At 39.4% G+C, this 27,928-nt stretch overlaps 1 protein-coding gene across 5 annotated transcripts in view; it reads right to left on the bottom strand.

The window, feature by feature from the left end:
* arap1 (ArfGAP with RhoGAP domain, ankyrin repeat and PH domain 1) overlaps positions 1–26,104 on the bottom strand; it is a 60,465-nt gene extending 34,361 nt beyond the window's left edge. For 3 of the 5 annotated variants that reach the window (XM_012921883.5, XM_012921881.5, XM_012921884.5), the window contains exons 1-7: positions 25,958–26,104; positions 11,842–12,930; positions 6,245–6,414; positions 1,507–1,595; positions 1,332–1,414; positions 588–728; positions 386–455 (exon numbers count right to left, since the gene is read on the bottom strand). In XM_012921883.5, the coding sequence (XP_012777337.3) occupies positions 386–455; positions 588–728; positions 1,332–1,414; positions 1,507–1,595; positions 6,245–6,414; positions 11,842–12,848 (1,560 nt within the window). In that variant the 5' untranslated portion in view covers positions 12,849–12,930; positions 25,958–26,104. Of the gene's footprint in view, positions 1–385; positions 456–587; positions 729–1,331; positions 1,415–1,506; positions 1,596–6,244; positions 6,415–10,649; positions 10,759–11,841; positions 12,931–15,118; positions 15,239–25,957 lie in introns of those variants that run through there. The other 2 variants (XM_012921882.5, XM_076892233.1) reach the window with 2 other exon arrangements.
* Positions 26,105–27,928: the final 1,824 nt, after the last annotated feature.

Genomic DNA, 27,928 nt, shown 5'->3' with positions numbered 1-27,928 from the left:
TTTGTTTTTCTTCAGGTTTGATGAAGGACTCTCATTACTGCTGTTCTGTTACGAGTCTTTTTCTTTTTTTAAACTGGAAGCTGCTTGGCCTTAATATTGTCATACTTTTTATTTTCACGAGTGCTCCGAGACACGTTTCTAGTGCAGGCCTATTTTTAGTGGTAAATGTGGGTGAAAAGGTCACATTTACATAGTAACAGCTGAAGAGTTTTATAATAAAGCTATTCGCATTACTCGAAGAATCATTGCAGCCCTAAAAATGATCAATACCTATTTAGTATGTCAACAGTATCTCCTGGACAGAGTCATACACAAAAACAGCGCTTCCGTTCTGTGCTTGTGTCTGAACACATCACTGAGTTTCTGGATGCATTTGTTTTGTTACCTTGTCAGTGTCAAAGTATCTCAGGTAGTCAGCATCTAGCTTTACCCATCGTCTCTGGTAGTAAATAGCCCTTTGGATGAGGACAGACAGAACACCGAATAAAAAAGCAAATATCGCTGCCCTGTGTTTGTTTTTTAATTCAATCAAATATTTGTGTAATATATATTCTCTGATTTTTTTTTAAGCATCATCATTATTATACCCCTGAGGTGGATTCTTGTCCAGCCAACCCATCTTGATGACAGCAGAAAGCTGAGAGGTGTCTTCTTTCATGGTGGAAGCCAAAACACCAGTGTTTGGTAAGTAGAAACTGCCTTGCTGGCTGTGGAGACTCCCTTCATACCTATACGTGTGTGCGCACACACAGACACACGCAAACAGAAAAGGAAAAAGAAAGAAACATCACACAAACTTCATAAGCAATTACATTTTTCATCAAAGTTTAAATCAGACAAGTTGTGCAAAAGTTTTGACAAAGCTAACTGTGTAACAATATAATTTTATAATATAATTACACAAAAGAGGTGAAGATCAAAGATTAGATTTCTGCAGCACTGACAGTTTGACAATATGTTGTGCAATAAAATGAAAGTAAATTGAAACAAAGTAAATACAGCAGCATGTCTCAAATTAACTTACACAAACACTGCAATAAATGGACTGGTACTTATATAGTGCATTTCTATTCTAACTCAACACCCAAAGCGCCTTGTGTAACATTCACACAAACACTCTCAGGGTTCAGTAATAAGGATATTTCAACATGCAGACTGGAGTAGCTGTGGAATCGATCACTGACCAATTAGTAAAATTGGTGGATCAATACTCTACCTCCCAAGTTACAGCCATTCAGAATAATCAGCAACCAAAGGGAAACAAAACCCTGCAAACAGTGTGCTTGTATTTCAGTTTCTGAGGTTTGCATTTGTGTTGTTTTATGACTCACTCATAATCGTCGAGCACTCCATCGTCACTGCAAAGGGAACTCGGCCGCTTCTTTGTGTAATTTGGCACTTGCAGGGACATATCCTATTGGAGGAAACGGGAATGATTCACAGGATATGGCAAGAAGAAAGAAAGAGCCGAAAAGCCTGGGAGTGGTCCGATTAACAATTTCTTACCCTCTCTGGTGGGTTCATTCGATGACCAGCGGGACCAAACAAGTCTGGCTCCTCGTAGTCATTTGAATTTTCGTTGACCGTAGCCAACACTGAACAAGAAGAGAAAAGGAAAACAAATCAAGATTAAGCTAAAGTCTGGAGCAGGTTTTGCAGAACCTGAGAAACTCTGGAAACATGATATAAGGCAAGGCAAAAAGTGAGTCACACTAGTAAAACTGGATTATGTGGATATGAATTTGTAGTAATTTTGGCTGTGTCAATGTTTGTAAGCGCAAACAGACTGAATTAATAGTGAGTGAGTTTTAATGGATATGCACCAGTTTGTGTCGTCTTTCTCTCCCCTTAAAACTGGATTTTCAGGTTGAGCATCTACTATTAAGCAGAGCCGTATTACCACTGAAACATTATACAATATTGAGGTGAAACTGTTGCAGAAGATGAAATTCTGTGGTACATTAAAACTGAAGGCAGTGGTTTGCAAATCGTTAACACACCACATGTAAAATAAAAATCAATCAACTGTTAAAACTAAGATTTTTTTAATGATATGCTTGCTTTGAATTTGAGACCAGTGACATGTTTAGAAAAAGTGAGGACAGGCCCATGCTAAACACTGTGTTGCAGTACATCTTTTTTTTTTTTTTAAACCACAAACAGTAAAGTGTGAAGTGAACAACTGCTGTAGTTTTAAAAAAATATCGCTGAGCAGAAATGGTTCACATGCATGCCACCCATGCTGTGTACTCCTACTTTACTGATAAAAATCTCTCTTCTCATTTTGATTGGTCATACCAGACTCAATGGGCATTTTTTGCAACTGAAAAACAAATCCAATGGCAATCATAAACAGGACACAGTTTAGCCTTAAAGTAAGTTTGGAGAACAGACAGCTATAGCTGAACACTCTTTGCGGTTCACCTCTGCAAATTCAAATCAGTGAACTGGAACTCTCAACCACGCTCATGCTGCTGTCACCTTCAGTACTTCGAGGCCTCTTTTCTTGTATTGTTTGTTTATACTTGATCAAATATTTTCAGAGGGCTGCAACCAGTCCAGTTTAACACATAAGCTCCTCCCCTACATAACCATGTAATTATAATACTTGGAAAATGTGGCACTCTCTTGCCAAAACCAACAAGATCTTTTGTGAAAATGGCATTACCTGTTTGACAGGCGATGTTGCTGCAAAGGGTTTAGATATTATGCAACACAAATGGTTCACAGACATGTAAGCTACCCATACTGTGTGCTCTTGTGCTATAACAATACAGTTGATGGGCCATCTTCTGCCTTAAGCACTCTTTTTCTCTGTGTGGTAGAATTTTAAATTGCTTATGTGAATGCAGTGACAAACTGCATTCACTTTGTTAATGAACTGACACCTGGTCCCTAAGATGAGGCTGTTATTCTGAAATATTTCTCCAGATACTCTCTGTGATGAAAACCACTCTACCTTTGCTCATACAAGACTCACCCTCTATAATGTAATCTCTCTAGATCAATAGAAATACCAATTATATGTGAGATTTTACACAAAGTATTTTTTTTAATTAATCAATTAATTTGTTGCATTTTGTCAAACTTTTTTATAATCAGTTGCTGACATTAAGTTCAAAATTAAATACAATGACATGTTGTCTTTGTATGATTTTCAATCAAATCTAATCCTATTGTGATTTCCATAGAACTGCATATTTCTTGTTTTGTGGACACTGGGTTTAAATGATTAAATATACAGCCAACATGACTGGATACAGCCTTTTTATACATGGTAATCATCTTTTCATAAAAAAAAGAAAAGATGAATACCAGAGTGTTAGTGAGAAGAGGTTTTTTCTTAAAATGGAAAACCAGGTTGGTTAAATTGGCTGGTGCCACCAAGGCAAAGACAAGTGAGCTCCCTGAAAGCTTGCCTCAGGTATGCTTTTATCAACACCTGACTAGGTGTGGCCAATTAGCACCAGCTGAACACACTGAGGAGATTAGAGGCTGCAGAGGGACGTAACAACCAACTTGTTGCCAATCAACAAATCTAATTTTAAAACACTCTAGGCAAACAGGAGGAGCAGGTAGGATATCTTCAACTTTTACCTACAAATGTATATTATGATAGTGTCATATTGAAATAGCTGTAGGATGATTTATAGAAAATATTTTAATAAACTCACCTGCTTTGGAGGTCCCTCACACAGTTAAAATAAGCTATTTGAAGTTATCTGACACGTTTGCTATCACAAAAAATGCTTTGATGAGGAAGCCCTATAATTTTAATCTACCGGCTAACATGTGACAATATACATGCTTGTGAATGATATTCAATAACTCTGTATGCATGAAATTAAAGCCCAAAACACTGAAGCCTGACGGTCACACTAGGATGAAGCTGCTGCTTTGTCTAACTCACTACACAGTTCACTGCACAGAAGCAGGAGAAAGAGCTGTGGCGAGCAGACTGTATAATTAGTTGACCTCACAGCAGAGCTAAGGTTTAAAAAAGAGGAAGCAGTCTCTCATGGAAGAACACAGAATGACTTCAAATTCATCTTCATAAAACGAAAGTAAAAAAATCTTTATTAGTGGTTTTCTGACTTTCTCTCTTTTAAAAAATGTACTGTCTGGATAAAAATCTTGAGCCACCTCTTATTTATTTACACTTTGCTTCTAAGCAGGGCTGGACTGGGACAAAAAAAAAAATCAGCCCAGGCATTTTGACTAGAGACCGGCCCACCAGGTATTATAGGAAAAGCCATAAAGCCCTTTAATGAAAACAAATGCTGCTGTGACAGTGATGTACACCATCTCGCTGGTATTAATATATCAATCGAATAAACTTAAACCTACGCCATCCTATTCCTCCCTATTCTAGTATTCTAAACAGCATTTAGCAGAAATATTGAACAACCTAACTAATAGGTTGTAGAAAAAAAAAAAAAAGGAAACCACCCCCCACCCTCTGCCTCATGATGCTTAATTGACATAATCAACTTTAATTTAATGTATGTGTAAAACAAATGCACAGAAACCAATTATTTTTCTACAATAATTAAATAGATTCAACATCTTTCTTCAACAGAATTGCAGACTGCACAGATGGTACCTTCCCAAAGAAAAAAGTACTATAACTTACTAGGTTGTATATTAGACTTAATATTTACTACGTACAATAATGGGTTTCTATACATTTTAGTTAAACTTTAGTTGTAAGATTCAGGTAATTTTTTTTATTAAAAACTAGATATTTGAAATGAGAATAAGAAAGAAAAGTATTTCTTTGTGCCCCCCTCTCCCTGTTAATGCCCTACCTGGCCCCCTGGCAACACTTTGCTAGATCGACCCCTGCACAGTTACCAGCTATCAGCTACAAAGGATCCTGGTGTTATTTATCTCAGTTCATAACTTCCCTTCAACTCATTCATGTCACCTAAAAGGTAAACCTGTTTCTCCATCACCTGTTCAGCTCTGATGATTCAGTAAGGACATCACCTGGTTTCATCTTCATGTTTCCCTCTCACCAGATATACAAACCGACATCATGACCAGCAGCTTTTACAGCTGTGGGTGAACAACAGAGATGGGACTTGTGACAGAAAAGCTGATCATTGATCAGTTTCATGATTGAAGTAGCAACAGGAGAGGGAGGGGGAGAGAATGAGAGAAGAAGAGGCAGTTGACAGCATAAAGACGCAGAATTATTCCAACTTTGTGTCTTTTTTCATTCTAGCTGAAGTGCGGGACAAACTGTGTTCCTTGTCAGCTCAATACGGAACTTAAAGTTCGACCTCGTCGGCTGTAATCTATCCAGCCCAGAGTCGATCATAACCAATTAGCCAATCCAACACCTTTCATTGTTTATATCGTTACAAAAAAACCCCCAAACAAAACAAACAACAAAACATCGGCCCATACAAACGGAAAATCACCATCGGCCCAGTATGTCCGATGGCCAGTCCAGCTATGCCTCTAAGAAATAGAGCGATGAATCTAATTTTGAAATTTTTGCTGGAATGATCATAAATGGGTATATAGAGGAGGTTGGGTTGTAGAGAGGTACAACAGTGAATGTCTACAGCCATTGGTAAAAGACAGAGGAGGATCTGTCATGTGCTGTTGAGCATCATAAACACAAGATATTAATGGAATCTGGAAAATGTCTAATTAGCAGCAACTTAATTTTTCAGCATCACAATGATCCCAAACACACTGCTGATGCAGTAAAAGCACACATGCACAAGAAAAAACACACAGTGGAACACTATTAGTCACGGATTGGTCTCCTCAGAGCCTGGCCCTGAACATTATTGAAGCACTGTCATCTTGACAGAGAATGGAACAAAAGGCAGCCAACAAAGAAGAAGAGCTTTCAATGTCTTTCAACAAGCCTAAAGAACTATTCCTGAAGACTACTTAAAGAAATGACAAGAAATTTCACCCAAGAGAGTTCAGGCTGTGCTGAAGAATAAAGGTGATCATACCAAACACTGACTTTCAAGCTAGTTAGAACTCTATAAACTCTGTTTTGGCTTATTTTCAAGGTATGTTGGCACACTTTTTATTAAATCACTGCACCTATTTCCCATTTTTGTGAAAAAAATATAAGGAAGTGAGGACAATGCAAGACTAGAGACAGTACTGTAGGTTCTGTATTTTTAAATCTACCACAGCGATTGTTGTAATTAAGGGATGAAACACACAAAAAAATAAAATAAAAAATGGAACATAAGCTGATTATATTACTTACTATACTCGCTGGGAGGCTGGGGAATTCTCCTAGCAGGCAGAGCTGGCTGTATATCAAGTTGAGTCAACTGTTGTGGGCTTTCTTGAGTTTTAGGTGGCCTGATGCGAGGTGGTATCTCTGGAGTTTGTTCTCTGAGCGTGTCATCCGTGCCTGTCTTGGTGGGAGATGGGCTGGAGGACAGAGAAAAATAGGGCAGGTCAAAAGAGGTTTGGAGGGGTGGGGATGAGTCCTTGGAAGCCATGGTGTTCTCAGATCGGGTAAAAATTCCAAGCAGGCGGCTGATTTTATTCATCTTCTTTCTTTCTATATAAACTATATATATAGTTTATAGAAACATATATAAAAACTATTATAGTTTATATAGTTAGACACCCCTTCCTCTCTAACTCTTTTCTCACTCAATAGTAAAAACTGAAGTGTCCTTGTGAGATCTGACTCCAGGCACAAAAATTTGCTGGTGACAAAGCTGTGCAGAGCTTTTTTCCCTAAAGTTATAATTCTCGAAGAACTCCATAAAGTAACTTTTAAAAAATAAAAAATGAAAAATAAGGATCCATCTGGTAACCTCATTTAGTACAAATTAGGGACTGCTGCTCTGAAACCCAAGTATTCCACAGTTGTAGTAAAACTAATCCCAGACACTGAAACATGTGTTCCTTTGCTCTCCTCTTGACAAGTCTAGTTTTTTACTCGCACTTCTGGTTTAAAGAGCAAGCCTAAGCCTGCCTCACATAAGTGATGCCACCTTATTGTAAACCCACGCTGCCTGTGTATACTCAAGAAACTCAAACACACAGAAATATATCTTACGTGTGCCACACATATGCTGAGGTCATACATTCTGGTGTTTAACACTGCTCATCATATCAGTTTTTGTCATTTTCAGAATGCACTGTGCACCTGGCACAGCACATCTGCCCTTATTAACAGTTTTGTTTTGATAAAACACAAGGTAGGGCCTTTTTGCCAGTAAGTGGCACACCAGGAAGAGAAAAAACAGGCTCATCTTCTTTCCCTCCCCATCAACTTTAACCATCAATTGTTTGGTAATCCCATTGAAGTGTGGTTAAATTATGTGAGCTGAGTCAAAACATTCAATGGGGGCAAGCATGATTTTTTTAAGCGAATGACAAAAAGGAAATTCCCTATGTCAAGACCACAGATGTCTTCTTAATGGGTGGGCGATTTCACCCACAAATATGGAATTTGTTAGTGAAAATGCAGGTACACGTGCATGTTCTGAATGTTCAAATGCAAAGTCAACATTTTCCTAAGGACTGCAACCCACTGCTTGTTATAGATATTATAATTTGATCAACTAATAGAATTAATAAAATTGATAAATAGAAACTAAACTAGATATTTTCAAATACAAAACTATAATAACTCTGATGATCACATACATACATAGAATGCATTGCCATATGTGCATATAGTGATGCTCATAATACAGTTATGGGGTGGGGTGTATCAAAGTTATGAGGTCAGGCTGAGTGTCCGACATACATTTTGGATTTCTCACGCTTAATCCCAACAGGATGTATAATCCATCTATAAAAGAGGTCAACCTCCAGAGCTGACAAATGAAGCCGACATGGAAGTGTTAAATCTCCCTCTAGGTGCTACTTGAGGCTGGCTCCAAACCATATAAAACTTGGAAATACGTTTCAGGTTGGAAGAATGAAGCCAATGCATAAGTGCCTAAAAACCTGGAGTCTATCTAAAGGACACGTTTGCTTTTCCCCTGACAGACAGTGATAGAAGTCTATGGGAAAACAGCTTTCTGGCTTTATCTCTTTCAACACTGTCCTACTGCGTTTATCTGCTCAGGCCGTCATTTTGGGTCATACTGACTAAAATATCAAGTCAGTTTTAAAACACTTGGTGGCACCGTGCTTCAAAATGGGGGAATATCAGTAGCACGAAAATGCATGCTGACACCAAACTGTCACTGTCAGAGCCGCCCTTCCTCTCTCTCATCCACTTAAACCAGGGGTGGATGGAACTTGACTGCATGCTGAGGTGGCAAACCCCAACCCTACTCAAGTAAATTTACAGTGTAAGTGTTTGGGAAAAATGTACTTCTAAAAGTACTTTTATTGCACCATGGTCATTCTCTCTGCTGTAACATGAATCAAAGGGTTGAACTGCCACCACAGCATGCAGTCAACTGTTGCTAATGACCTAATAATTTTATTTAGGTGTGTTACAACAGGGACACATGTAAAAGTTTCAAGACACTGCCCCTCGAGGACTGGAGTTTGACACCCACGACTTAAGTCAGAGTCTGATTTTAAAAAGCTTCAAAATGTAGAGTCCAAAACCAGTGGCTAATGTCATGGTGGCTAGGTCCATCTTTTACACCATATATGGTTCTACCACAGACTCACTAATTGCACAAAGGCAAAATATTTCCACAAAGAAACCTGAGAAATATCTCTCAAAGACAGCGAAAGATTGCAAACGCCATCGATAAGCGTGAACACCGACACCATTATAGTTTTGCCCTCTTGTATAGACAACCTCACTTGAACGACAGCCCTATTAACACTATCACGTATGATATCTAGATCTAACACAAACTCACCCTCATTGTGAACACTACCAAGCAGTACTTTACTTCCCTCACTGAGCCCTTTCAACTGCATGATAACTGATATTAGCTGAAATATCATCTTGTTCTGCATCAAAGATGCACAAGATACACGCATGCTCAGACCTGATATTACGGGAAATTACACACACTGATTCATTAAACACTGTCGCAGATCATGTTCGATTTACTCATGCAATTGTTTTTTTAAATGCCAAACATACACATTCCTAAATAGTATGTCAGTTATGCGGCCTTAAGAGTTAGTCATGAATGCACACCAAGCCAAAGATTGCAAAATGAACGCATTAACCGAACAGCGCATGTACGTCACTTTGTGCTGATGGTAAGTCAGGAGTGAACATGCACATCTGGTTTCTGTCTATCCAGTATTGTGAAAGTTCCTCTTTATTCCTCATATTTTTTTTATGTGTTTGGATTTCGTTCTCATAAAAACGATCAGTGAGATGAAACATGAAGACCGCAAAACAAATCTTCAGATTATTAGCTCACAAATATTAGCTCTGTATGAGAGGGGAAATCACCTTTACTTCATAAAAAATAAATAAATACACTCTGAAAGTGTCACAAACACCCCCTAATATTACTGTTTACTGGCTCCCATTAAAAGTCAGACAGTTGAGCATTCAACACTGACATGTTGTGAAAAACCACCAAGTCAAATTGCCCTTGGGCTGAATGAACACAGGAATTGAGTGCTTATTAGGTATGATCACTCTTCTAACATCTGCATTAGCTGAGCTGTTGACTTAAAAAAAATACCATTCATGTATCATTTATGTAGGAAGCAGTGCCTGTGGACAAATTAGTACACACTTCATGCACTTGGCAGCAGGTTCAAAGTAGAATTTTATCAAGTAACTAGACTCATACTAAACATTCAACTTTAAAGACTGTATACAAGAACTATCTTTGAAATTATTAAAATACCTCAGTTCAAAAAAAACCCAGAAAAAAACATGCAAAAGCCTCACAATGACGGGAAACTGCCTTATTGACACAGTTCCTCCTTTTTCTCAGAGGAAGAGTGCTGAGAGGGGTTTTGCTAGCTTGGATTCTATATTTAACGACTCGGCTAGCTCACATATGACAGTTGGCTGAAGAAACAACGACTGCTCCTTTGTCCTCCCACACTGCATAGCTCTTAACTTATTTAGGCATTGCAGAATTATTCTTGTGACAAAAATGACTACAGTGCAGTTTAAGTCGTGGTGCTGACACTAAGCTAACATATGTGTTAACAGCACAGTTACTGTGGTCTTTAATGCAAGCTAGACTTAGCATTTCAGATACTTCATAGCTTATGTCTGAAGAAAACAGTTACTATGTCACTTTTGAAAGTGAAAAACAGCAAAGCTAAGAACATAGTTTTTGACTTAGAAATACACCTGACCTGCGTGTCAGCTAAACATGCCATGAATGCCTCTCCAGAATACCATCTTAAACTTGCCTTACTTGATTTCTTGAAAGACATACAGATAACATAACAGTAGTTTGAGTTTCCAAAGCACATCTATCGCCCCAGGACAAGAGAAGGGTCTCATCCAGTATCACTGCAATTGTAACCAGCCTTATTCTTGTGAAGGTAAAACAAATTCATGGAGTAGGTGCAACAGAAGTGTCACTAACATCACCAACACAGCAGAAAAGATGAAGCAAACTATAGAAAAGAAAAAGGAAGGCTTGCTTGTTTTGAAACCCACAGCAAGAAGAGTGTCGACGGGGGAAAGAGAGAGTGAATGCTAAAAATAAGCATAGACAGGATACAGATATGATTTATATAAATGTTACCTGTCCTGACATGCTCAAAAGGATTCCTCTTCCATGATGATACAAACACAAACTCTTCACAAACTCTTCACAAAGCAGGAGGAAACTAGTTAACCAAAAGGGGGAGGAGGCAATGCAGCAACAACAGTGTGTGAATATTCAAGGCTACAAAAACTCAGACAGTAGTTCCTGGTAATGCATCACAGTGTAGCTGTGCTCTCTGCCTTTAATCCTCACCGTCTTTCCCCTCCATGTCTGTCACAGTTTTTTTTACTGCTTATGTGCCCTCAACCGTGGCTTCCTCCCTGTAAAAGCCAGTTTCCTTTTTAAACATACTTGTATTGCTCATAATAAATGTACTGGAGTCAAAGCTTTGGTTTCCTTTCATTAAAGCAATACAGAAAAAAGGGAGAAAAAAAGCTGTTCAGCCGGTGTGATTTCAGAAGGATTTACACAAACTGAGATATAACATATTACTGCCAAAGTATCATCAGTGAAAGCAGCTGAAAATTCTGCTGCTTAAGGGGAAATGTGTGGCCTTCAGTGTGCTAATTGGAAATTCACACTTTTGCAAACACATCAATGTAAAAATGACTATGAAGAAACTGCCAAACAACACTCCCTGCGCAAAACTTTAACTCATAAGGGCAGAAACGCTTACCACAGAACCTTTGAAAAAAAACAAACACTAACCAGAAAGGGCTCAGTAGTAAGTTAAGAGCAACTTTAAAATAGACTACAGTTTCACACAGGGGTTGCAGTTTGTTCAGATGAAGCCTTGTCGACGTATTTCCGTATTCAGAAGGCCACAGAACTTTGTCCAGTCAAGTGTGCTGCGACCCTTCAGTTTCAGGAAGTGTCTAATTTTACTTTCAGGAAGTGTTCAAAAGTCCCCAGTAACATTTTGTGTGTCATCATGGTAAAGTACACAAGAGATGCACTTTTCAAGCTTGGCCTGTAGATGGCGCCACAATCCACTGGTAACATTTGAGAGGGTTTTTGATCACTTATCAAAACACATAGTTAACAGTGGTAATACAGATAATGGTGGTGAGAGCATGTGTGTTTATGTTTGTGAGGGAGACAGCTAGCAAGCGCTAGCCTGTGGGATTTATCATATTTTTAGGCTCATCTTTTTTTACCTGTAATAAACTCAGTGGTTAATGTGCATCTTTTTGCAAAATGAGGCATCTGCATTCAAATGGAGCCTTACCTGTGAGTTCTGGGAGACTGAACAGGAAACCGTTGAGGGATTGGTGGGGGGCCTTTAGATGCTATTCCTGCCTTTGGAGGAAGAGGTGGAATACTTCTACTGCAAGGGGAGTGGATGGGAGAAACAGGTGAAGATTTTCTTCCTCCATCGACAGTTAGGTATTGGGCATTCGGCTGAATGGCTAATGTCTGAGGCCTATTTGCAGTAGAAGGGAGGTCTGGAGGGTGGGATGGTGGTTGGGGGGGTTTAAATGTGGAACTGGGGGACACAGATCGGCATTGTAAAGCTGGAGCCCTGACCTCTCGTCTTTCCAGTTTAGGGGAGCCAGAGGTTTGAACAGGGGGTAAGGTGAAGGGCTGTGGAGGGCAGTTTGGTGTGCTTCGGGGGGGAACAGGGGGCAAAGAAGTGTCCAAAGCTGGAGGGGGGCTAGGGTCCAAGTTGTCTGGAGTAGTAGAGCGAAACTTAGTCCTTTCTTTTGGCACAGGTTTCTTCCTCTCTCTATCTATCCCTCCATCCCTCTCTTTCTCCCCGTCATTTCTAGGTACCATCTGTCTTTTCCCAGGAACTGGCTTCTCTCCTTCACCGCTGCTCTCCTGCATTCTGGATACTTGTCTTTCTCTGGGGACTGGCGTTTCTCGTTTCCTAGGTGTAGGTCTCAAAGTCTCTCCATCTTGCTTCACATTGTCCTGAAGGAGAGATTTTTCACATGGTGGTACAGGCAATGGTCTATCTCCCCCCAGAAATTCAGCTTGTCCCATTTCCTCTGATCTCTCAAACGGTCCGATGGTGTGAGCGTCATGATTCCCATGTGTTTTGTTCAGACTTGCCAAGATGCGCCTCTGGTGACCTGGCAGGGTGATACCAATGCATTCCAGTTGCTCTGGTGTGAGGCTGCGACATTGTTGTAATGTTGCATATCCGGCACTCTGAAATGCATCGGAATACTGCTCCAGGCGAAGTACGCCCAGCCACTCCCCCACATTGGCACAGGATTCAGACTGAGACATTGCTGATGTGTTTGTATGTGCTGCTCGTGAGAGTCCACGGAGAAAATGCAGACCTTAATGCATCAGATCATGGTTACACAACCTGCAGAAGAGACAGAACAAGGAGACGTGTCAATGCATCCCATCAAGGAACAAGTAAAAATTAAAACAAAAACTCTCCAAAGCAATGACATTTTTTAAAATGATTTCCTGAAAACCTTGTTTTAGTTTGTGGTTTGTGTTATTTTAGTTTGTCTGTGTGTGTCATGCAAGTATGAATGCGGCAAATCCTGTCTCGGGAAATATGTCAGCCTGAATTAATATGTGTGGTTCTAAAGATAAATCGTGATCAGTAATGAATAGTGCAATCATAGCCATAATTCAAGAAGTTGCTATTTTTATTAAGTGTCTAAACAACTGCAGAAAAGTTATATGCAACATGTGGTGGATGTTTCTTTCCCAGGTAGAAGAGGAAGTTGAGTCGCCACAACAGTAAAATTCAACAGTAGTTCAGTCATTCTTATAAGTGGTGTCACATTAGTCCAATGACATGTGTGTGTATAAAAAGGTTGAACACAAAGTAGAAGAAACTGCCCCTTAAGTCTGCATTTCTCTGCCTAAACATGTTTTCTTTAAGTTTCTAAACTAGTCAGTTTTGTTGCACTATCGCAACAGACTACTAAGGGAGGAAGTGTAAGTGGCACAATGAGTATTAGCACAGAAAGCATGTCTCTAAATTCTCCGTAAGCCTTTCAGTCATGTTCAGCTTCCTGCAAACCACTAAAATTCCTCATAGCACTGTCATCAAGGTATTACCGTAAGTTTTATTTTTTCATCACCGGTGATGACCCAAGGCCTAAACACTAACCCTAATGTTTTGGAGTAAAGTAAAACTGACTTATTTGGAATAAATTAACTAGTTTTGAGGATGATTTTTATGATAATATAGATATGGCACTTTGTGTCTGTATTCAAAATGTTCAAGAACAGCTTCTACGCAAATCTGGGAAAATGTTAGGCTTTGATTAACAGTAGATGTCATCTACCAGCACTCACACGGCACAAAAACATAACAACCACAATCAATAGCTCAATAAAGACTATACCGATGCACAACTTCAGTGAGCGTAAAAATATTTCCAATAGTTCTTCTTGACTGTTCTATAACGTGGGAAGGTACAAGCTTTTCTAAATCGATAGTCAAAAACCTTCTGCAGTCACTCTGCCTTTTATTTTCCTGCCTCTTACTTGTGACCACAGGGGAAGCTGTCGGTTTCCCATTAAGAGCCGCAAACACAGTCTTTCCTCCGCACACCCTCGCACACAAAACTATATTTCACTTGATACAATCACAAGAAAAAATAAAATATGCGTGGATGAGTTTAACCTCTTTTCTGTTCAGCTCACTAAAAAACAAAAACATGCCTGACTGAAAATATACTATTCAAAAAGAAAAAAGTTTATACTTTATTCTCCAAATCTCACATAACAAGAAAATATGTTTAATAAGACTAAAAACATTTGACTTGCACAAATTATATGATATTTACGGTAAGAACTTTTCCTCGTCACAAGTTTGCATGCAAGTATCACACGGCGGATATCAGAAAATAAATAGAGTAGGACTACACCAAACTAGAATTTCTATTACTTCCATGACCACAAGGGCTGTTGTGGGTATATTGGTGGGCAGTCAAACTATGGACAGGTTGTGAAACGTCCGGTCGCAAAACTTAACAGGTGTGTCTTTGAGTTTAAACTAAAGGGAGGGTTCGCTCATTAACTTGGTCTGATCCATCAATAATTAGTGAAGGCCATCAGAAGATGTAACATCATGTCAAGATGGTTATGAGTTTTCCTTTGATAGAAACTGTTTAGTTTTTTGTTTTTTTACTGACAAGTTTAAAATTTAAAGATACACACCTAAGCATGATTAACAAACACTTCAGCTCACTGACTAGCAACAGAACATGCAAAAGAGAAAATATTTAAAGCATTATATAAACCTGAGTCGGTTTGGTGATTAGACATGAGAGTTGTTAAGGTTGAGTGAAGTCATAGTCACCAGCCCAGTATGATAAAAGACAGTGTACCGGCTGCCAATGTGATGCATTTCATTTCCTGTCCAAAGTTTCCTCTAACAACTCAGAGCACAGCGTACAGACGGTGTGAATCTTGCTCTCTTCTCTCCAATCAAAATGCTTCCCATTTTTGAATTGAGGAACTCAAAAAACAGCCCAATGAAAAACAGTCTGATTGGTCTTCAGCCCCTTCACAGAGGCGTTACTCACCAAACTGAGCGAAGTGTCTAACAAGTGAGCAGCAAGTGTTAGCATCTTTCACCATCTTAAATCAGCACTTTGTTGCAGAGAAGCCCATGATTGGCTGCATCTGGGCATCTGTGTGAGTGTCTGCAGGGAAAACCACAATAAGTGGTAAACATGAACACTGCAGTTAAGCTTAACGCTATCATTCACAGTTGTGCCTGTTTAACTCAATAAACATCTGTAGCCCCTCAATAGTGGCTCCGTTGCACTAATCAAGACATGAAAAAGGTAAAAGCAGATGTAAAGTAGAGAAGTGAAACAATACTGCTGAAATATGTAATCTTGAGTATTGTGCCCATGCATCACATCATGAAACGCTTAGCTTCTGTCAGCTGATATCAGTTTGTGCATCTCAACCTAAAAAGCATTACTTTGTCAGCTGTTCTAAGTCTGTCTGCATCTTGAAGGCAATTTTAATTAGGTTGCTATTCAACCGACACTCACCTGCCACTTTATTGGGTACAACTGTTCAAACGCTCATTAATGCAAATAAGCCAATCACATGGCAGCAACTCAGTGCATTTAGGCATGGAGGTAGCTTGCTCCTTAGTACTGACTGAGCATTATTTTAACACCACAGCCTATCTGAGTATTGTTGCTGGCCATGTCCATCCCTTTATGACTGCAGTGTACCCATCTTCCGGTGGCTGCTTACAGCAAGATAACACAACATTTGCATCATCTCAAACTGGTTTCTTAAACATGACGATGAGCTCACTGTACTCAAAAATGGCATCCACAGTCACTGGCTCTCACTCCAATAGAGCACGTTTGGGATGTGGTGGAACAGAAGAATCTCAAAATGAATTTGCAGCCAGCAAATCAGCAACAACTGTTTGATCCTATCATGTAAATATGGACCAAAACCTCAAAATTTAAGCCATTAAGACTTAAAGCTGTTCTAAGCAAAATACTTATGAACTTTGATAAATGCTTCCTGTGTTTGCAGTTCACTAGTCTAAACATACCTGAACCTATTGCTGTACTATAATCAGAAAGATGAACCTGACTGTGATCTTTAATTTGACACCAAAACAGAATATTCACAAAACTGCTAATGTGTTATTTTAACTGCTGAAAAGACTGACAAAGAGTGTGCGTGAACACAGAAAATATCAGGTTCCTCCTTAATTCTGCAAATTCAGGTTGATTATCACCCCTGACTTCCTTTTTCCTATTCTCTATGCCTCTCCTTTTTATTTATCTCTTTTTTTTTCCTTCAGTTTCCAGTCAGCAATTTGAATTCAATTCATCTGCCTCTCCGTTCATCTCCCCCTCCCTCCCACTCAGAGAGCTGCCAATAACAGGGTCTCTGTGCTCTCCACAATGGGGCATTTTGTTGCCTAGGCGAGTACACGCACATACTGACAAGCAGGAAGGAAAAACATGGTCAAGGCCCACTGTTGGAGCCTGTTCACACACTCTAAAACAAGTGCTCACCTAATGATATTGTGCGTAGGTGCGTCTCTGTGTGAGGGGCGCCTCAATTTCACCATTAATCCAACACACAGAGACACCCAGGGTGCTCCACTGTCCGCACTCATCACAGTGCTGGTTGGCATCAAATTTAACCTCATCCACTGCCTGAATCTGCAGTTTTTAAGTATATAATACTGATTTATGAGACAAAGCGATGTCTACTGAACTTTATCGCTTATTAAAAGACTTTAAAGGCCTCTTAGCAACAATGTTGGTGACACATAAAACACATTACCACCCCTCTGTTGTACTTGTAAACACACCACATAAATAGTGTGGCAGGGCTGCGTACAGTATGCCACACAGTTTAAAAAAGAAAATGCAAAGACTACCATTGTATGGCCAGTTGTCACACTATGAGTCATGTGGTTTTTAAAAAGCCACAACAACTGCTGTGTTGTTTTTTACTCTTAACACTTCACTGGTCCTAAACTAAGAAACAAGCTTTTTATATTGCACGTCTTGTGCTAGTTTTTAAAAAGTGAGGAGAGTCTTTGTTCTAATTCGAAGACTAAATATTTCACTTACATGCTCATACTGCTGAATGTGTAACAACACAGTCTAGAAAAGCATAAACCTTGCTGTATCCACCACTACATTCCCCAGCATGGACTAGAATCACATTCACTGAGCCTAGCGTATAATCTGCAAGTCATTTAAATAAGAGAAAATAAAGTTAGACTAGACTCCTAGTCTAAAAGACAGAAATCCCCAAAATACTACATGTGATCCTAGGAGCTTAATTAATCCTCATTACTCAGATCGTGTTTTAAATGTTGCTGACGTCTGTTGGACTGCAGCCGCAGACAGTGACTGGGGGTGTCGTAATATCTCTGAACCATTAACCATTTAGTGCATTACTAAAATAAGAATAAGATGTTTAACCCACCAGTATTTTGTGAGCTGACTAGCATGGGGCAGCAACTGTTTGACGTTTAGTTGACTAGTCGTCCACATTTCTAGCCTCGGCCGTTCCGGTTTTATGTGAGCGTTTTTGAAGGTGCATACTAAAACACCCGAAGCACATTCATGTATCCCTCTGTATTTTTCATTTCATTGCAAATGTATTCAAAATAAATATAGTGTAAACTTGTCTTCTCAATGCTTGCTTCATCACAGCTCAGCTTTTGGAACAATGACTTTACAGATTGCTTCAACATTTTACATGCGTGATCTTTGCTGGCGTGATCATGAAACCAAGAGCAACTAATAAATCACAAAGCAAGCTAATCAAGCTTCGATTAGCCATTAGTACCGGCCAGGCTTGCTGAATGTATTTAACTTTATTCATAAACAATAGGGCAGATTACTTACAATCGTCACAATCACAATCACCTGTTTACAATTGCAATTCAAATGAACTGCCACACATATTTTTGTCATTTGCTGCTGCGAGTGTAATCTATAGGCTTGGGTAAACCACAGAAACACATAGCTTTTTCACAGCTTTACTCCAGCCCTACTGCCTACACAGAAGACATCATTTGAGAAGTATAATCCAGCATGCCTTTGCAGGGCTAGCAAAATCGCTAGCCCGACGTCCCGGGGCTAGCGATTTTTCCGGTCGGGCTACAAAAATTCATCTCAGCCCTGCCCGTCGGGCTATCATAGAAAGAAAAAGTATGTCAATGCTTTTGCATTCTTTGGCAAACATAGCTAGGCAATTATGTCATTGGCATCGATGAGCCACTGTCAACATGTGACATATTGAAGTCGCGTTTGAATTTGTGCTTGTTTTTTGCTTCACTTTCACTTTGCGATCACGCAAACTGTGAATAGAGAGCGGCAGCTACTGATTGGTGAGCGACAGATTAATTGCGCACCAATTCCTCTGACATCGTCTTATCACTCAGTAGCTTATCTTACTATTCAAACGTGTCAAGTGAAGCAAGCTTAAACATGTGATAGAGGTTGACTGCACAGAGAATCACTGATCACCAAGCAGGACAGACGAGATCTGCAAAGGGTGGTGCGCTCGGCAGAACGCATCATTCAATCAGAGCTCCCTGACCTGCTGTCCATCTACACCAAGCGGTGCAAGTCCAAAGCTAGGAAGATTATGATGGACCTCTCCCATCCCAACAATGGACTCTTCTCACTGTTGAGGTCTGGGAAGTGCTTCCGCTCCCTTAAGGCCAAAACAGAGAGAATGAGGAGGAGCTTCTTCCCCCAGGCTATTCGGGCCCTGAACCAGGTGTAGGACTGGACTCTCCCAAACACGTCACTATAAGACTGGACTCTCACACACGTCACCACACGCACCACCACACATTTCCTATAATCCTATAATTCCTATAATTTATAATCCTTATCTTTATAATCTCTTCTGCTATTTGCACATTCTTTACTGTAAATTCCTAAGTTAATTTGTAAATTTTTGTAGTAAATTGTAAATATTGTAAAACTTTTCTTCTGTCATTTAATGGTCGGGCATTGTACAGCTACAAGCATTTCACCCCCATGTCATACTGTGCATGGTTGTGTGTGTGTGACAAATAAAATTTGAATTTGAATTTGATCATTATGCAAGTGTGTGTGTAAAAGCAGATGGATTTACGCAGGTATTTTAGTTCTGCTCAGCTAAATAAGACAGGTCAGGGTGAAGAAGGGACAGCCAAAGAAAAGCTGATCACAAAACGTTAAAGTTATGACAAATCAGACTATGAGGCAAAAACAAAAGCGCAGCTTTTTTGGTTTCATGGAATATGAATATGACGAGCTAAATAACATGATGTTCTGCCGGGTGTGTCTTGAGTTTCCCTCGATTTCTGAGTCGACAAGCACCTTTGTTACTGGGACCAGTAATTTTAAGAAAGACCCCATTAGAACCCATGAGAAATGCATTATTGCTCAGTCTGCAGTATCTTTCCCAGAACAAACGCCAATTGCAAAAAACATACCAAAAATAAACCAAGCACAACAAGAAGTCCAGAAGAAACGCAGAAGAAAAGCTGTTTAGAACAGCGTGCTATGTTGCAAAGAGTGAACTACCTTTGGCAAAATATAGCAGTCTTTGCAAACAAAGCAAATGGCCTAGATCTTGGTTCCACTTTCCTCTTACCCTTGACTTCAGTGGAAATTTCAGATTCAGGATCTGACACAGACTGATTCATGTTCTACACAGTTCTTACAAATTCATAGAAACTTCTGTTCAATTAGAACAAAATATTTGAGTTAATGATTGTAATTTTTATACAGTTGTTGTAATTTGTGTTTTAACTCTTTTTTTTAAGTCAATCAAAAAAATTGTCCTTTTTTTCAGGCTACTTAAATTTATTTTGGGCTACCAAAAACTGAAGAGTGTCTGGGCTACCAGGGACTTTTGCGAGCCCTGCTTTGAGTCCTACTTGCAAGTTTCGGAGCAGCAGCTTGAGATTTGACCGGAAAGAAACGTTGTGATGACGTTACACCTCTACTGGCCTTCTTGCAATGGCTTTCAGTCAATTTCAGGGTCCAGTTTAAAATTGTATTGCTTGTTTTTTAGCATCTCAGTGGTTTGGCACCCACTTACTTTACAGAACTTTTGAAACCCTACAATTCTACCAGCCACTGGCGTCTATGAACCAGCTCTTCTTGGACAAGATCCAGGCTTAAAAGCAGAGGCGATGGGAACAATCCCTGAAAAGGATCTAATTTTTGGAACAACTTACCTCTTTACATAAGAGCTGCCCACTCTCTTGCTTTCAGGTCTAGTTGAGCAGAGTATCCTAGCTTTTATTATGCAAACGCAGTCTTACTTGCTTCTTTTGAGTTTTAGTGTACATTTATTGCTGATTCAGTGTTGTTACATTTATGTGTATATTTTGTATAACTTGTATGGCACTTTGAGGCTGTTTAAAATGTACTATAGAAATAAACTTGGACTTGACACAAACTTTTTGAACAAACTAAATATTTTAAATAGTGATACTGATAAATATCAGTATATTTCACAGATATTCAAAATGACTGTTGGTCAAAATCTGGACCATGAACTAAGCAAACAATGATGTAATCAGCAATACCATCACATCAACACACGGACCCCTGCAATATGGTCATGTTGTAAATTTTAAACTATTTAAGTGGACATATGCAATCACAACAGATTAAATCCCCATAACGTGGAAGCAAACATATACGTAAATGTATATCTGACATACAGGCAATGGTTGTGTTATGAATAATGTTAAGCAGTTTTTTAAGGTGCAAAGGATACCAGATTATGATGACCTGATATGTGGCATACTATGAAGTAATGTTATTTCAACCCACTGGTGGTGTTTACAAATTAGGGATGTATTACAATCTAGATGATCACTCTTAAACCACTACACTTTGGTTTGGTGTTACACAAGTCACAATTTCTTTTATGCCATTTTTCTCAGGGGTCAAAAGGAAATGTTTTCTAATAATGCTGAAGACTATTAACAGAGTTGGTATTTGTATAATTCCTGAACTTACCAAAATTTTAATTAAAAAAAAATCCAGAATTTACCAAAAGTCAGTCTCCTGTGTAACTGTTCGTGTTATCCTGAAGGGGTGGGCAGAGTAGCATAGGAGGAACAGAGAGAAGAGTCGACGGGGTCAAGCTGACACTTCCTAAGCCTGCCAACAACAAAAGCCTTCCAACAAGTGGGAATTCTTCTAAACCCAAAGATACAGGCCAACCCCAAACATCTGGTAGCAGGACAGCTGGTCCTGGCATGAGCATTAACAACTCTGCTGAATTACAGCCAAACAGCCCAACCAAAGCATACCTTAACAGCATTTAACTGTCACTTTATTTCAAAGGCACTTATGGGGATTACATGGTGGTGAGGAGCTATCGCTCCAAATGGATAACATCAGTTGATACAATTAGTAGCAATGCATCAATCCATTTTTTCCTACTTTTGTTAAGTTAGCAGTGCCCTGTCTTAGGGTACCTGCAGATGTTGAGCACAGATCTGATGCCAGCATTTAATGAATGAGCTACATTCGTCACCGAAGCATACAGGTCAACATCAAATATTTTCTGTTTATCATATTTTTTTGCTCTAGTCTCATTTCAGCTTAAAATCACTACTAAAGTTGTCCCAGTTTCTCCTTTTTCTGCTTTCAGTCTTACTGATAATACAACTACACACACACATACACATTTGTATCGCATGTGGACTGAAACTGACAAGAAAGAGGTGAAGTGAAATTCTATCAATCGAGTTGATCAACAGACACTATGCTACAGTGAGTGCAATGAAAACTCCCAATAAGTGATACAACTGTTAGAACCTACGAGACAGAGCCACAGAGCGAAAGGAGCTGTCAAAAAAGAAAACAAAGTCATCTGAACGCTTCAGTTGAGCCAGTTGACCACAGTAAAGCCACAAACTACAGTAGGGCAAAGATTAAAATAAAGCTGCTGGTACTGTTACTCTGAAATACCACCTGTTAGTTTTCTCAATGCAAGATCAGATTACCTATTAATAACTACTGATGACTTTTGGCTTAGCCAGCAGAGGACTGAATTAAATAGATGGTTCAATAGATAAGCTGTTGTCACCATCACACTAGTCAAGATCAGATCGATATACAATCCAAATATCATATTCCTTTGTCTACAAAACCAGTACAATCAGTACAACTTCAAAACTTCTATTCCTTTCTACTCATACTGTGTATGGAAAAAGGCCATAACGCAAAGTATCATTACTGTTAGCCACAGTATCCATGTACATCAGTACAGAAATGTCCATGATGTGTTTGAGAAATATAGAATGTGTCCAATTTGGTGTACTAAAAACAAAAACTAATGAGAAACATATTATACAAGAGTAACTACAACATCATCCATTAGATGCTGGTCAATGTCCTTTGGGACTCATAGTTTCCTTCTCTCTTCCTCTTCCCTTGTTTCCTAGATTAAGACTGAAAAGCAAGTCTGTGGAGAACAGGCCAAGATTACTTTTTTTTTTTTTTTTTAAAGTCCCTACAATCTACAGTGAGATCTAACTCAAAAACATAATACAATACAATACATGCAGTTAACATGGAGCAAATCTGCATTCGCCTTAATGGACTTAATGACTAAGTCCATAATGAATTTCTCACTGTAACACTGTCTGATCTTTCAGATCAGGTGCTAAAGAATGAAGCTGCTTGCTCTACGGCTGCTGCTCAATATACCAGCTTTTAACGATTTGCACTGCCTTAACTCTTCATTTAATCTCCAGAGTTTTAGACGGATGTCGTCCTTATAGGAGCTGCTGAAAAACACAGCATATACAAGAGACATGAGTCAGATACCCATCACCAGACACACTGCTGCTTTCAGCCCACTTTCAATTAGGACTGAATAGTGACTCAGTGCAGCCAGCACAGCAATGCATCTTAACAATGTCCTCTAGTGAATAACCTTATGTGTGCACGCACACATGCACACACACACACACTTACCCCTTACTCCCAGGGCTGCAACATTTCAGAAGGTTTCCCACAGCAACCCAACCTAACCAAACTATTATATTTAGCCTAAGAATTGCACCAAAGTTATCTGAAGTAAAGCACAATCCAAATTAAATCATCAGTGTGTGTAAGACACAGGCCGCCACTATGTAAAAATCACACGCACTGTTTGACAACAGGAAAAGATAAAAACTGCGCAATGTGTAGACTCGACCCAGGCACGTTTAGCCAAATGATTAAGGCCTGTCGAAAATGGTAAATAGTAAATGGACTGGTTCTTATATAGCAATTTTCTGCTCAAGCACTTTATACAACATGGCTTATTCACCCAATTACACCTATTCACACAAGCATGTTTTTCTATATCTAAGTGCTTCCTATCTAACATTCACACACATTCATACTCTGATGAATCCAGAATCAATCATCAGAATCAGAACATATTATTAATGTATTTATGGTAAATGGCCTGTATTTATATAGCGCTTTACTAGTCCCTAAGGACCCCAAAGCGCTTTACATATCCAGTCATCCACCCATTCACACACAATGTATTTAGTCCCAGAGGAAATTTTTCAGATAATTTCCTCTGGGACTAAATAAATCGGAGAGCTACCTGATAATAGAGGACCTGCTCTACCTCACGAGGTGCAACTAAACAACTAAACTAAACCCTCAGGGGTCATCACAGCAGAGGGATCCACATATTTGTATTGGCGAAGTTGAAGCTCCCCTCTCAGGGATTTGTGCCTCCTCCCAGTCAAGGACTGGGGATCTTTTGCTCGTCAGGTAGTCACTACACTACACTCAGGCAGTTCACTGTTAAGTTTATAAAGATCTCAGATAAAAAGTAAGAAGTGAAACAAAAGTTAAGCTGATGGGATTTTTTTTTTTTTTTAGTTAACATGAACAAGAGTCTCCTGATGCTATTAGGCTAACCTTCATTTAAATCAAATCAAACCTGAAGCTGTAATTTTTAAGCAGCCTTCTGATAAAAACAAAACAAAACACAACAACAAGTCAGTAAATGTGAATTCTCCTGCCTACTGCATTTATTCAAGCAGCTCCTTTGACTAAAGCAGACTCCCAGCACTGTTTGGACTGCCAGCCAAAATTTGGCTGAAATTAGAGGGATTCATTTAAGGCTGCAGATTTCTAATTTCAGTCCGGTGTAGACAGCTGTTTGTTGTACACTTTCAAAACCTTAAAATATGAAACGCTCAGTTGTCTGCTAAGGTCAGTGTCCTCCCACCTCGTTTCAGGGTTATTCAGAAGCAAACAATCATGTGTGCGAGTGAGACAGAGAGGAGAAAAAAAAGGCACAAAAGCTGATGACACAAGTGGATAAAGAAAGACGATGATAGATATTAACCGACACTGCATCTCAAATATGACATAAGTGCCAATAACGGTTTCCTCTAAAGAAATCTTGCCAAGTTAAAACTTCTGACTATGATTTGCAAGCCGTGGCTTATTCCAGACTTCCCGTTGTGTGATAGAAGGCACATTTTATAGAGACAGACAGATGTGTATTTGCGTCTTGATATGCATCTTTTAATATTACAGTATGTGATGCTCAGCATGCACAGGAAAGCCCAAGCAGACAGCCACATACTTAGTCATTTCCCATTTCACTGCAGGACCAATAAGTAGGGCCATGATACTGTCTGATAGCGATTTTTGCCAGTCTGCAAAAAATGACATTTAATGGGTGGATTTTTTTTTGGCTTGCCCTTCAGAGCGATAAATCGGTATCCGCTTTCCATGGTAAGACGAAGTGCCTTGCTCAATCTTTGATATGGCAGTGATAAAAATGACTGACTTTTATTTACTTTACAGTTTTGCAACTAGGAGGCTTCTGCAGCACAATCATATCTAGTGAACCACAACGAAGAGGAACATCGTTTTTCATGGTTGAAGAACTTCTTCCTCAGCAAGAAAAAAGCAAAACAAAAAGAAGAAAGAAAAAAAACTACTTAAAAATTTGTATTCACCAACTTTAAGGGTCTACTGATCAAATCAGTCATGCAAAAATGCAATCTATTTTAAAGCCCTGAACCCACAGCCAAATGTTATTAACCTTTCAATGTAAATCACACGGAGCACATTTGTATCAAAAGGGAAATTATTTCAAAGGAACAGGAAAAGCATACGTCTGTAGTTCTTAATAACTTATCTGCCAACACGTTTACAGTTTCACTATTGATCAAACCTTATGAACTTCTGTTCATAAGGTGACTCTTGTCCGTTTGTGAGAGAGAAAAAAAAAAAGCAGAAATAAGCTGTTTAAGAAATCTTCCGCAACTACTGTGCAACTACGGGATCTGCTGTACTAAAGCCTGCATGATCACCTGTCACAAAAATCCACCTGCTCCATTACGTACACAGCTCTGAGAATTTCTATAGATGCTTCCTTCGTCTCAAGCTGGGAACCAGTTACTCCATCTATAAACAACTGATTTCATCTTAAAACCATCCGTGTAATGGAGCCCAGATTAGAAATAATGAATTCCACTGGGGATAAACAGTCCCGTCGTAGGCAAGTTCGCTTTTACCAGAGAAAAAAATAGAGCAGTCTGGGAAAACCGCTAAAGAGTTCACATTAAGCCAATCAAACTCTTCTTCATCAATTAGTCTACTTCTAAAGACAGAAGTGGACACAGTCGCTGAAGCACATTGGAAAAAAGAATAGGTTCATGCGTCGCTGAGTAATAAATTCAGAGCTAACAGTCTGCGCCTAAAAATAACCTCAGCAACCTTTTTTTTTTTTAGTGTGGACCCCCTCACAGTGAGTGCGTTTAAAAGCGCTGAGTTCACGTTTCTCCTCTAAGCAGTGGCTCGAGGAAAGTTTCTCTTGTGCTGGAGGAAAAAATAGTTTTTAAATTCCTGTTATCCACTTACCCTTTCAAGTCGTCAGTGTCCGTGTCACTGAGACACGCCAGGAGTGGGTTTGCCTTCGAGGTGGGATTAGAAGACACAACCGCGACGCCGAACAGCGAATAACACTTTATTTTTTTCTCACTGTTGAAGAGCAACAGCGGCTACGCGCATGCATCCGCACTTGCGTGCAAATGAAGGAAGTGCTTTCCTTTCAAAATAAACAGACCCGCGGCGAGTTTAGCCGACTGTTTGTTTTACTTTGAAGGCTACACCTTTGTCCTTTCTGCCTTAACGCGGATAATTTTACTGTCGAAGAATTTCCGTAAGACCGTCATGTGACCATCGAGAAAGACTGGACAACCCAGTTAGTTTTCATCCACGTTCCCCATACACCGCTTACTTTTTTACACACAATACCAAAAAAGACTGAGCAGTGGTATTTTTTTAACTTCTGCTATTGCAAATACTCTACTTAAAGTCGGCGTGTTTTGGAGAACTAAAACCATCCCCATAACCCTCAATGGGACTGCTAATAAAATTTTACACTGTATTTTTATTATACTTTTTTTCTGGGTTGGGGGACATCAATAAACAAACAAAACAAATACCAAATAAACAAATGACAAGTATTATAACCAGTAATATTTAAGTAATATTTATTTGTACAGGTTTCTGTCCAGTGTACGGCTCCACTAGGTTGTGTTTCTGGGTTTAATATTATAAAAATAAATTCAAATTTCAAATTCAAATTTTATTTGTCACGTACACAGTCATACACAGTACGATATGTAGTGAAATGCTTGGACAACTGCTCGTGACCTAAAGAAAACAAAAAAGGAAAAGGCTATGAATAAGATAGGAAATAAATATGAAAAATTAAAAAGGGTAAATTTAACTAAGAAGGAATAAAATATAAATAGGTTACTGCGTTTATAAACAGAAATATATTTGAACAGATTTGATTTAAAAAAAATTTAACTACAATTGTAGAACTCAGACAAACCAGCAGGGGGCAACCAATCAACATAAGATATTGAACTTAAACATTTATTTTCTTATAAATAGAAAAGAGGAAACCATGTTTAAAGCAGGAAGAGAATCTAACTCAGGCTTAAATTATTAAAGATGATCCCAGTGGTTCCATTTTTAGCAAGATTCACGAGATAAGGGTGGGGGGCATTACATTCTCATCATAAATCCTGATGCCCCAGTTGGCTCCATGAGCAAAACACATCACGCTGGGAGGTTACGTGAACAAAAAAAGGTCACATGTTAAGCTCTGTCAAACCTTTAATACTACTGTTATCTAGGTGTGTGTGCATCTCTCTGTGCCTGTGTGTCACTTGTTGTTTAAGTGTGCTGGGAGAGTCATAGGAGAGGCCCCATCACTCAGGGGGTGGATGAGCAAAAAGGGTAATACATCTTAGTCTTCAGGAGCCAGACTGAGCCAACAAGTCACTGACGTGGGAGCCTGTTACTCATTCCAATTAGGATCTACGGTAAGGATACAGCGGGGGGGGGACTTAACTGGAAAGGTTAGCCAGAGGATAGGACATGGAAAGAAACAGGGACAAACAGGGGAGAAAAAGATAGTAAGTGTTGTTAAGAGAAGAAAACAGCAAAAACAAGTGATAAATGAGTGAGCTGGGAGCAGACCAGGATAGGATGGGAACAAATGAAGGAGAACAAATGGGTGAGATTAAGGAGAAGGAGAAAATAAGAAGAGTGGAGGTAAGAGCAGCAAAGGAAGAAGAGCAGAGATGGAAAGGAAGAAGAGAAGAGGGGAAGGAGGATGGGGAAAAGAATGACGCACAGAGGAGGCTCAAAGAAAACAAAGAAGTCTGGATGAGGAGAAGATCAAAGGATAGATGACAGGGAGGAAAGAGGGGGGTAAGGGAAGAGGAGAAACAGGGCAGAGAAGAGCAGAAATTGAGGAGGAGAGAAGGGGAGAATAGAAGAGACAGCGAGCGATGGCGAGGAGTTGAAGAGGGG

Source organism: Maylandia zebra, linkage group LG14 (assembly GCF_041146795.1).
Source record: "Maylandia zebra isolate NMK-2024a linkage group LG14, Mzebra_GT3a, whole genome shotgun sequence".
Taxonomy (NCBI): Eukaryota; Metazoa; Chordata; class Actinopteri; order Cichliformes; family Cichlidae; genus Maylandia; species Maylandia zebra.
This window is presented reverse-complemented; position numbering and strand designations above follow the sequence as displayed.